General features: G+C 37.7%; 1 protein-coding gene across 1 annotated transcript in view; it reads left to right on the forward strand.

The window, feature by feature from the left end:
* The first annotated feature begins 390 nt into the window (after window positions 1-390).
* The window catches only part of LOC108686832 (glutamate dehydrogenase, mitochondrial), a 109,194-nt gene continuing 96,851 nt past the window's right edge, over window positions 391-12,733 (forward strand). The window contains exon 1 of the mRNA XM_018192325.1: window positions 391-587. Within this exon, the coding sequence (XP_018047814.1) occupies window positions 401-587 (187 nt within the window). The 5' untranslated portion in view covers window positions 391-400. The remainder of the gene's footprint in view (window positions 588-12,733) is intronic.

Consider the following 12,733-nt stretch of genomic DNA (forward strand, 5'->3'; position numbering starts at 1 on the left):
TATCCCCGCTCCCCATGGCCCGCGCGCCAAGTGATCGGTAGGCGTATACACTTCGCAGTAGTATTCGGTTAATTCTAGAAATAAATCTAATTCTAGAAATAGATTTTTAAATTATTAAAAGTAAAAGTAATACATAAATACGAAAAATATAAAATTATTTATTGCATTTGATGAACTATACAATTTAAGAATTTTTATAAATTTATGAAATACTTTTTTTTTTGATAATTAATTTCTATGATTATAATACATTCATCATTTTATGACAAAAAAATAAAACGTTGAAAATTGACAGCCAGTCTCTTTATATAACTACGTTTATATTTTATTTATATTTATAAAAAATAAATTAATTCATATTATATTTTTATTATGTTTATATATAGGTATTCGTTTCTCGATGGACGTTTCACGGGATGAAGTTAAGGCTCTGTCGGCCTTGATGACATTCAAATGTGCGTGTGTCGACGTACCATTTGGCGGCGCAAAAGCTGGAATTAAGATTAATCCAAAGAACTATTCGGAACACGAACTGGAAAAAATTACTAGAAGATTTACGTTGGAATTAGCGAAGAAGGGATTTATCGGTAAGAATTCAAGCTAAAAATAAAAAATAAAAAACTATAAAGGATAGCTTTTTTGACTTTAGCCAAAAGTGCCGAGATTTTGATAATATTCTCTGATGATATTCTCTGATGTAATAGTATTATAAGCGAATGGAGGTGTGACGTTTGCACGATCATTTTAGACGTTGTTGAAAAAATGAAAACGTATAAAGCTATACCACTGTCTCGTAATGTTATCTATGCTACACGTTTGTGAAGCTAATATATTATACAGAGTGTATCAGCGTTAGCGCAGAGGCCGGCACGTACTATTCTTCATGAAAAAATAAATCGAAAATAGCAAAATCTTAAGGCATCAATAATAGTTTTCAAACGGCATTTGAAAATAATCAACCACAGGGCATGAAATTCGCGCCGTCAGGAGCGGCGCAACTGAGCGATCGGCCGCGCGAATGCTTTGACGGACGTATCGCTCAACAGCATGGTCGAATGAGTATTACAAAATTTCGTGAAATTTCTATATTAACTATTTCTAAATAAATATTTCATATTTAGAAAATGAAACGAACGGTGCATTGTCTAAAATGTAATTTTCAATAATAGCACAGCTTATTACTTGCTAAACTTCGATTTCTTCACTTTCCTTTTCTCTTTTTCTCCTATCATAATTCGGAATTTCGTTCATTTCATTTTCGAAATATGAAATATTTATTTAACTATTTAGAAAGCGCTTAAATGAAGTCAGAACTACACTGAAACTGCGATGGAATAATCAGAATTCTTAAGAATCAGCTAGCATGTATCAATTGCATGTACCCATATATATTTTCATTGTCCATTATCGGACAATTTCTTTGGTTTTATAACTAAAACTATTGTCAGTCACGTCAGACACGAGAGAGCGTGCCATTCTTTCACTCATTTTTACTTAATTCATAATATTTAATCATAATTATGATTCGTGGAATCCGATCGCTCAGCCCCGGAATTGGTAGACGGGATAAGTGGGAAGAATGTCAGAGGACGAGAGAGATAGCTGAAAAAACATAAGGTAACAAAGAAAAGAGAGTAATAAATATATTCTGCTAACGTCAAATTACAGATGATCTTTATAATGTACATTCTTTGAGTCAGGCTTCTTTTGGGGCCCGGCACCCTTTGGGATCCGTAATGAAAGTAACGAAATCTAATTGTATGTGCATCGATTAAATAAGATCACAAGATTTCGATGTTATCAAAGTTCTTATTATTATCGAATACTAAAAAAAAACAAATAAATGCACACAAATGTGTTACAACTAAGGTATCGTCAATAAGCAGAAGTTCATGTAATGACCAAGGATATAACGTGAAAAAATAATAGTTACGCGACACTGAATATTTCTCTACGCGGGAATTCGAAAATGATTTTGAGGCCACGAGAAACAAAGTTTCTTTTTCAATACACAATTATACAGATATGATTTGACTATGGCAAGGAGCGAGCGCTATTCGGCAACAGATAGTTCTCTAAAAATAATCTTCGGGTGGATGGCACACGACTTGCAATCTATTATGCGGTAGCCGAAAAATCGGCTACTTGAAATCTCCAGAATTCTTAATACGCGATCCATCTGACATGGAATCTCGTGATCAGCGATTTTACACATATATGTATTACACATATATATGATTTTACACAATATGATACTCGTCTTACTAAGTTTGCTCCTCTTCGATCCCTCCAATCTTTCGAGTCGTCTCGGTCATCGCATTTCTCGCGTCATCGCAAGGATCATGCATCCTCTCTTACAATTGCAAGGTTCTAACACAATACGAATGCCGGCCGGGATTTTTCCGCGAATCCACGCAGGGTGTTAGGTCCTCCTAATTAGGGCCATGTCACGCGTCAATTGGCTTTTATTGCTCACGCGATCCCGCGAATCGCGCTAGTCTTCATGATCGTCATAGATCCTTGCGCGTATATAGCACGTATTTGAAATTAGGAGACTTCTTTATTATAGGCTGCCTCCTGGTCATTCCAAATGTTAAATGTTGCTCCGCTATGACGGATTCCAGTGTCTTTCTTTCGACGGACATTACCCATGGCGAACACTTTCATTCCTGATAACTTCAGTCCTCGATCGGAGAGAAATGCAGTTTAAGAAGTTCTTTCTTCTCATGAAATAAATTCTCTGTAAATATTTTGTGATAATCACTAAACGGCAACGAAAGAAATACAGAATGATACGACCTGCGTGTATCAAGTTCTCAGATGAGATGGTTTTGAATCCTCTTCAAATTTTCCTGTGCCTGATCGGATGAGACGATAAAAATACAAAAAAAATATCGCAGATCACAATTAGATCCGTTAGCAAAAATCCGTAATAGCAAAAATATAATTTGGAGATTACACTAAAAAAGTAAATTATAATAAATCGAGGAATTGATCACTGAGGTATTTTTGTATAATTGCTTGTATAAGGGCTAGGTAATTCAGCGGTAATCTAAAGCGAAATTTTGAGTAATCCAAAATAATTTTTGATAAATCTAAATAATCTTTAATTCTCAAATAATCTTGGGTAATCTAATAGGAAATTCTAATTCACAAGATAGTTTTATGACTTATGTGTTAAAAGCATCTCGTATTTATATGCCTTTAAGACGTAAATCATAAATACATAATTATTATACGTTACTAAAGACAAAAGATGTTACTTAAGTCATAAGCCACTATCTTAAGATTATAAGTCAGCTTTCTGCTAAAGCTCTAATTTAATGGTAATATATAATGGTAGTATCTAATGGTAATATTAAATAATCTGTAGGTAATTTAATTTAATTTTAATTCTAGGCATTCTTAAAGTAATCTTAGCTAAAACTGAGATAATCTAAAGTGATCTTCAAAAATGTATCGCGCGGCTCGAGAGTTTGAAGGAATCTGTGCGCGGAAGATTCGTGCATGTAGGCGCCGGGTACGGATTCCGTTGGCGCATCATTGAAAGTTGACGTTCGAAAGTCATATTCTGACCGAATCCGCAGTGATAAACTTTAAACATATCGAGTCTCGCCGATTCCTCGAAGACGCGAACGAAATTGTGCTCGAATGCGTGCAGAATAACGAAATGACTCTATAAAAATAAACACTTTTCAATGGTGAGTTCATGGCGGGTGATAAACGCGCGAATAAATGTATCGCCATTCGAAACTTTGAACTATATTAATACACCGATTTGCGAATGGCCGTGCGTGATGCCCGTCGAGTATCATCTACCTTAGCATCGCTGGAAGAGTTTCAAGAATGTAATAGCGGATGGACATTGCGTATACTAAATTTAACGGTGAACCAGCACAATCTTTTGTTCGCGGGATATCATATCAAACTCCCGCGAGAAATTATGCTAAAGAGAGCGGTACGTGCGGTACGTGCGGTAACGTGCAAACCGCGGACAATGCGTGTTTCGCATGGTCTGTTCTTGTTCTACGTCCAGCTAAAAAAAATGTGGAACGAGAGTCCTTGTATCCGCATTATACATCGGTTCTAAATCTCGCGAGCATCGAATTTCCAATGACGTTGAGTCAAATTAAGATATTCGAAACTTTGAATGACATTTCCATCAACGTCTACAATAAGAAGAGGATTGTGCTGATACGACTCGCTGACCGAAAGAGAAGCAAGCACATGAATCTCTTATACGTGGAGGATGACAACGCGAAACATTTTGCACTCATTAAGAATCTATCTCGATTAGTCAGCTTAAAACTTAGTAGAAAAAAGAAATATTTCTGCGATAGGTACGTAAAAATTCTTTTATGAAATAATAATAATAACTATAATAACAATAATTATAATAAATATAATAATAATAATAATAATAATAATAAATGTACGGTTTTTTTTTTTTTCAGATGCCTGCACTACTTCAGCTCGAGCATTAAACTGGAGATCCACAGTGAAGACTGTGAAAATTGAACGATTGTGCGATCAGGCTACCGAGGACAACAAATGATTGAGCTTTGACAACCACTGCAGGAAGGAGCGCATCCCATTCGTTGTCTATGCCGACTTAGAGTGCGCTTTGAAAAAGACGGATGAAAATCCTGAATCAGCTATATACACGTATCACTATCATGATGTGTTTAGTGGATACAACGTGCATTGTTCCTACGACATGAATTGTTTTCGCCGTGATAAAGACTGTATTGCGTGGTTCGCCGAAGAATTGAAAAATCTAGCGTATAGTATATAGTCCATAATTTATGGATTAACGTACTCATGATTTTACGCAAGATAACTGAGAAAAATTTAATAACGCTATGCACTATCACGTGTGTGATAAATCGTTCACGATCTGACGATGCGCAGGTAAGCGATCATTATCATTTAATCAGACGATACAGAGGCCTCACTCACTCAAATTGCAATACGATTATAAAGATTCGTATTGCATACCCGTAATATTTCACAATTTATTTGGTGCATTTCGTCATCAAAGAAATTACCATTGCATATCGAAGGACGCATTGATTTGTTTCCAATTACAAAGGAAAAATACTTTTCGTTTATGATACACATTGATAGTACTAAAAACGATAAAAAAAATTGTGTAAAATTATGCTTTATAGATTCATTCATATAAATTTCTCGCCTCAAGTTTCGACAAATTGTCATCTTTTATCAGTTAAGATAAGCTATTGCAACGCGAATTTTCTAATTATTCGAAGAAAATTTTAATCTTTTAATGAAAGGACGTCTTTCCATACGACTACAATACATTGACTGCGTCGAAAAGTTGGAGGAGCTGTGTTTATCGCCTCGCGACTCGGTTTACAGTTGATAGATGACACGATATCTGAGAATGATTATGCACATGCCATCAATGTGTCGCAGCGATTCTCTATTCGGATACTCGGCGAATATAGCGACCTGTATCTGAAAACAGACGTTTTATTGGCCGACGTCTTTGAAAATTTCCGTGACAGTTGCGTCGCGAGTTACGGGTTACGGGCTAGGTCTCGCGTACTATTACACCTTACCGGGCCTTACGTGGGACGCCATATTGAAACATACTGGTGTAAAATTTGAACTCACAGATATCGATGGTAATGTTTATCGAGCGCAGTATACGCAGCCGTCTGAGCCAGTGTTCAAATAGGTACGCGCGAGCCAACAATAAATATTGTACATACATGCCGTTGTATGATCCATCGAAACATACTTGATGTACTATGACGTCAACAATCTGTACGGCTAGGCAATGTGTCAACCATTGCCTTATGCCGATTTTTGATTGGGTCGACGAAGTACAAAATTTTACTTTACATCGCGTTAGATTCGGCAATAGACTATATTCTCGAGGTGGATCCGCAAGATCTTCATGACGGGCACTGATCTATCGTTCGATGCGCGAGAAACCTGGCAAACGCGATGACAAATTCCTCGCAACATTATGCGAGTAGCGTTACATCAATCTGCAATAGTGTACTTATCACAGTCTTCATATGGCCGTACAATTCACGCAATCTCTATGGCGAATATATTGAGTTCAACACAAAATTTAGAACTTTGATGAAAAACGATTTTGAAAAAAATTTATACAAACTTATGAATAACGCGATATTTGATAAAATCATGAAGAATGCGCGATCGCATTAACGTGTGCCTTTTTACAAAATGGGAAGATACGGTGGAGAGACAATGATCGCCAAACCAATTATCCATAGAAGCGTCTTCTCGGAGAATCTGGTCGCGATTGAACTGCGTAAGCTTGAGGTGAAGTTTGACAAACCGATATATGTGGATATGTTCACATACATGTCCTCGATCTCATATCTAAGACGTGTTTGTACGAATTTCATGGCGTACGAAGTACATGGCACCGCTATTTCGCGAAAAATGCAAAATTATGTACACCGACACCGATAGTCTTACATATTATATAGAATGCGACGATGTATATGACATCATGAAACGTGATACAAATAGATTTGAGCGATTACTCGAGCGACAATGCGTACGGTATTCCGCTCGTAAATAAAAAAGTTCCTGATCTTATGACGAGAACAATGCCATCATGATCGAATTCGTAGGAGAGCGAAAATGTACACCTTGCGTATAGAAGGAAAGAAGGATATGAAGAAGGCAAAGAGTAACGAGGTTTATAACGTTCGAGGAACACACACGGTGCTTGAATGACGCAATCGAAATGACGCGCAGGCAGTCATATATCCAAATTGCACGAGGTATACATATCGGAAACACAATGATAAGCGATATATTGTGACAGGTTTCACCGCTGCCATGAGGACATTACTGATATATTAGGTGTAGTAAAAAGAAATCCATTATTTTTCCTTTCAATTTCATGCCAAAATAATGGATTTCTTTTTACACCTAATAAATAAAACACATTTTTATTGTATAATATGTTTAATATGTATGTAACATGTATAAATGTATGTTATGTATAACATGTACATATAATATGTATACTATGTATAATATAATGTGTATATGATATTTATAATGTATATAATATGTATTTATATTTTTATAATAAATATAAGTTTTATAACACATTATCTTTATGTATCCACGAATTGTGTGAATTGTCAAATCCCAACTATTTCATGTAAACCTTACTCCTTCTCTTGCGCAACCCTTTTCTACGAGATGCACATTGGGATTAGCGACGCTATACAAGAATTCTCCAGCAGTAGGCTCCTCGCAAGAATCTTCCAATAGATACGTCACTGGATTAGTTTGCTGCACTTTGATAATTTTAAACATTTCCATACTCCAATTCTTTATTGTAACCTTTATCACAGACTGTTCTTAAATTTACTCACACACTTGTGAATCACCTATTTTGTATCGCGTAGGTACGGCAATCTTTAACGCGATTATAAACCATAATTAAGAGCCTATCGGCGATCGCGGAGTAACATCGACATACCGATAGTTCGATGCTTGCGCGCGTTGTAATAATTTGATACGCGGCAAGATGTCAATCCATTTGTGATACTTAGTAATACTTAGGAATACTTAGTAAGTTATAGGATTTGAAAGTTGCAGTATCACATTTGAATGGATCCTTTAAAATGAATCATCCTGTATAACGTCAAGAAATTCTGTGTCATTTTTAATGTTTAAGCTACTTATTTATTTTTTTATGAAAATCATATCAGACGTCAACCTTTTATAAAAAAATCTTTAGCTAAAATATTTATGTTTTCCTAATCGAATTTATGTGAGAAATCAAGTCTATGTGCAGTAATAACTGAAGTTGTGTCACATTCCAGTTACTGTGATTTCTGTGATTTTTAATGCGTGCTTTTAAAATTCTACCTGTTTGTCTCATGTATGACGCATTGCAATCCTTGTAATTTATTTTATATACGACATTGGAATGAGACAGAGTGGGGAGCTCGTCCTTTTGAATGCGGATGAATTTCTTTAATTTAGTTATATCTTTATACGCTATGTTTATATAAGAACTTTTATTAAAAAACGTGAATCAATTTACAAAGACTTCTTATTGTTCCAAAGAAATATTTGGCGATAATGGGAGTCAGACGCGGTAGTCGTTGCGCAAATGATATATAGATATAACACAAAACTTTTTATTAAATTAACATGCTTACATGTTTCGGCTCATTTTTGAGACTTTCTTTTCAGAGACATAAATCATCTTTATTAATGTAATCTATACGTAATAACTATCTTGCCATAATGAGTTCCCTCTACACTAAAAAATCTCTATACAAGAATTAAACTCAGAATGTTAAAAAGAAAAGAAAAAAAAATTTTTTTTAATCTTAATTCACAATGAAAGTAAAGGAAGTTCACCACGAATAGAATGCATTATATTGCAAACATTAAACACAAGTTATCCAGTCAAAAACTAATTCTTGACTTTTTGGCCAATCAGTATCAGATTAAGTGTACTACTTTTTAAAAGTTAGTTAAAATTTCTTAAAATTTAAAAATTTTAAAGTTAACTTAAAATTCTAAAATTAACTCATTATTTAATTAAAAAAAAAGAAATTAGATAACAATAATCAAAATAGAAAGACTTAGTTTCTATGCAAAACACGACACTGACTGACTGGAACCAAAACAAATCGATATTTATAACCTGTCAATAATCGCAAAGTAGGTCTTGGGAAGCACCTCCATATTCGTCTAAATTAAGCTCATGCGTTTGTCTCTTGAAGTATAACATCTTCAAAATCAATTTTTTCCTATACTGAAGCTCTCATCCAGAATTGCAACGTTCTCGTAGTCAAATTCATGGTCCTCTTGCAACCGATGATCAGTTATGACCGAACGGGTAAATATATTCCATCGGATGGTTTTTATGCTGCGTGATTCTGGGCTTTAGCTTTTCTCTACGGTACATTGAAGTGGACATGAATCTATTACAATTGGAAAGGGATACTAGAGTTTTTATGAAAGACATGAATAATAGGATTATTTTTACTCGAGCTGATAAGGATAACATGACGATGGCATTGGGACAGATGTATGTTTTAAAAGTAACTGAGATGCTTCAAGATGTTGATACTTATTAAGTCATTAAGAAAGATCCTACTAAGAAAATTTTGACAGGTTTGCATGCTTTATTGGTGAGGAAAAATGCGAATTATGTATCTAATTCTAAGAATGTTGTTATGTAGCTCATGATATATTTCTCAAAACCTATGCTCTTCTAAAAATATATAAGCAAACTTGTCCTTTCGCATAATAGTCTCCTCCAATAAATAGTCCTCTATATTCATTGGCCACGGTTAGTCCCTCCAGTGCGGTTTCGTAATCCGCGAGGGATAGCCTCGGTTGGAGGTAGCAGGCGAGAACGTCGATAGCTCCCCACTCAGCATATGGACATAGCAGTTCTTCCTTACTATGGTGATGGGGAGGGGGAACCTTTTGTATATTTCTAGGCAATGGTCACCGAGTACGTCGTTGATGCCCCCTGCCCTTCCCCAATCCAAACTCAGCTTGAGTTGGGGACTCGGGATTTGCAGGGGCTTTACACCCTCGTGTGGGGTGTGCTCCTGCCATCCACACTAATAGCAACAGCTCGTATAGTTTATCAGGCTGCTGCAGTTCGCTCTCATGTGCTCCACGCCGAGACAGCATAAGCATTGTAAGGGACAGGCAGGTAGGAGCGTCACGCGGGTCACCATCCAGCCGACCCTCAATCTGCGGCTGTCGTAGCGAGACATTGGACAGAGCTTCGCTGTCTTTGTAGGCCTCGAAACTTTTACTTCTCCCTTGCTTCCTTCATATATGAGGCTAGGTGATCGGCTTTTATGATATCGTTGGCGCTCTTAATCTCTAATACAAAAGCCCCAATGATGACTCGCCTGGCCTTTACCTCACCTATCTCCAGGTCCTCGAGCCGTATTTGGCCCCTTACGAGGAATGTCCTTTCCGAGGCTGCCGGCGGAGGCGGTCTTGGCCAGTCTGATTTTAGGCGGCATGCGCCATCTTTCCGCTGCCTTCTTAGGGGGACGAGGGAGGGGGACTGCGCTTGGCCTTTGCCAATATTATCGTATTAGCCTTGGCCATTCCCCTCTTTTTCCTCTTTACCACGGTGCTCCATAGTCCACTGCCTATTTACAGATGACGGAGCTACCGCATCCTTAAATGGTATCGTCGTTTCTCCTGCTAGGGTCCTAGCGGCCTTGGGCTTGGCCTTGCCAGCTTTGGCCTCCCTTATATCATCCTGTGCGGACACACCTTTACCTGACAAGTTTTAGTCCGCAGTAGTCAAGAAGATCCTCAAGAGAATCGTCCGGTCCAGTGGAGTCTACCTTAATTCTCGACCGGACTTTTTCCTCCTTTTTCTTCTCACAGGTGGTTTTATCGATAGGCGTGATGTTGCCCTCTGCATTATAACTCCCGGGGTTCTTCTAGATGCTTTTCCTTCCTTAACAGTGGGGGCCGGAAAACTTCCGGAAGCCAGGCGGAAACGTTCTCTTCCGGTACGGAGTCCTTGTAGGGAAGGAGGGTGTCGTGCTCTCCCTTGCTCCGCCGTGGTTTGAAGAGTTCCACTTTCGCGGATTTCCCAAGGATCGGTGATGGTGATTCCGTCTTCCTCCTCCAAGCAAATGCGTCCTCACGCGCCTTCTTGATAATGCCCCATCTCCTCCTGAAGCTGGAATTTCTCCTTATGCAGGGTAATAATCTGCTTCTTGAGAAGCATAATCTTTCACTCCTGCCTTCCGAAGCGGGTATTTAGCGGGTCTACTGCACGCTTCGCATGTCGCATGCGGCGGTGAGGAATGTCACCGCTTGCCAAATGATCCACGATATCACTTTTTCTTATATTCTTGGATTTCTCGATGGGTTTTACAATATATTCAAAGGTCTCATTCGTTGGCCTGACCCACAATAGCCTCCGGAGATTGCTGCTCAAGTTTCAATGAGAGGTTCTCTAATCGTACGAGACGTAATCTAATCTTTTTACGTTTCTCTTGGACGAGGGGGGTTCCGCGATGAAGACCACATCTTTAATAAGCGTTTCGCCTGCCAGGCGCGTTTACTTTTCGTGAATGACCCTCATGCGTAAGGTCAAGTCCCGATCTCTCTCGCTTCTTAGCGATGCTCTCTTTCGAGGAGCCTGATCCCTCCTTATCCGATACCACAATTAGTGCTTTGTCCGCCTTCCTCTTTGACGAGGCCACGGAGTACAATGACTCCGACGACCTCACTCGGCTCCTGAAGTTGCTCGCGACAGATATAACTGAACAAGAGCTCGGCGTCAAATCGGGCTTCATGGAGACCTTCCTTGGTCTCTATCTCCATATCAACGTCTTCCACATCCTTTGTGATTCAAACTCTGGACCACAGTCCGCGCTGTCCCTCAAGCAGAGCACCGCATCTCCCTCACACGGTCGGAACATGCCTGCCTCTTCCGCCTCTTCCTCCTCTTCTTCCTCACTTTTGCAAAGCCTCTGTCCTTGTAGTTACAAAGACTCGCCCCCTATTAGGATACCGGACCCAGAGTACAGACTCCACCGAATTAACGGTGAGTCCGTACAGGGCACTGTCAGCACCTTCAGGCCGACTGCCCTCGCCAGTAAGCATCGGCGGTAGTCTTGGGACGGAGGACAGCCAGGGATGAGTCCTGCATCACGACAAGGTCGTGCCCCATGCGGGGGTAATTTAACTCCTTTTTTCAAGAAATCACAATATTCCAACCATAATACATCTAACGTTGAAAAGATTATTTTATCTTACCTGTCAGCAACTAAAGTATTTATAAAGAATAATTCACGGGTACTTTTCACATATGCGAATAAGGGCGATACTGTAGTAGCTATGAACAGATTATTTGGAAAACATGGAATCAGTGTTCTCAGATTCTAACACGATAATTAATCGTAATCCGACGAATAGTATTAGAATTGAAGAAGATGTTAATGAAATGGAAGCAACACGAATTTATTACTAAAGCTGAATATAAAAAATTAATCTCTTTAAATTTAATTTTGCCTCATGCGTATGGATGTCTTAAAATACATAAAATAGAAAATCTATTACGTATCATAATTTCTTTAATAGGTAATCCGTTACATAATTTAGCGTCATATTTACACAAAATATTTAATGACAGTCTGCCTCAGACAATTAGTTTTAAAACTGGTAATAGTTTTAAACTAGTCGAGAGTATTTTTCAAATTAATATTTCTAATGATAAAATTATTTTATCCTTGGACGTAATTTCATTATTTACGAATATTCCAGTTGATTTGGTTATTGTAAGCGTGAAAAACAGATGGCATTTGATACAAGATAATACTAACATCTCCTTGAATGAGTTCATCATTGCATTAAAACTAGTTCTTAATTCCATGTTTTTTACGTTCAATGACAAATTCTAGAAACAGATCTTTGGGGTACTTATGGATTTATCTCTATTTCCCATAACAGCTGACATCATCATAATCATGTGTGATTTAGAAACGTGTTCTCCTCCACTTCTATCTGCATCTCCTTTGTTCTATTTTAGATATGTTGACGACATTATTAATCAAACTAACATCGAAGAATTGTTAAATATCTTCAATAATTATCATCCACGACTTAAATTTACTTTGGAGATGGGTGGAGATTTATTTTTTTGGATGTTATTAAATCTTTTGGACTTAATTAAACAGGACACCGCAATAATATATAT

The sequence above is a fragment of the Atta colombica genome, unplaced genomic scaffold (assembly GCF_001594045.1).
Source record: "Atta colombica isolate Treedump-2 unplaced genomic scaffold, Acol1.0 scaffold194, whole genome shotgun sequence".
Lineage (NCBI taxonomy): Eukaryota > Metazoa > Arthropoda > Insecta > Hymenoptera > Formicidae > Atta > Atta colombica.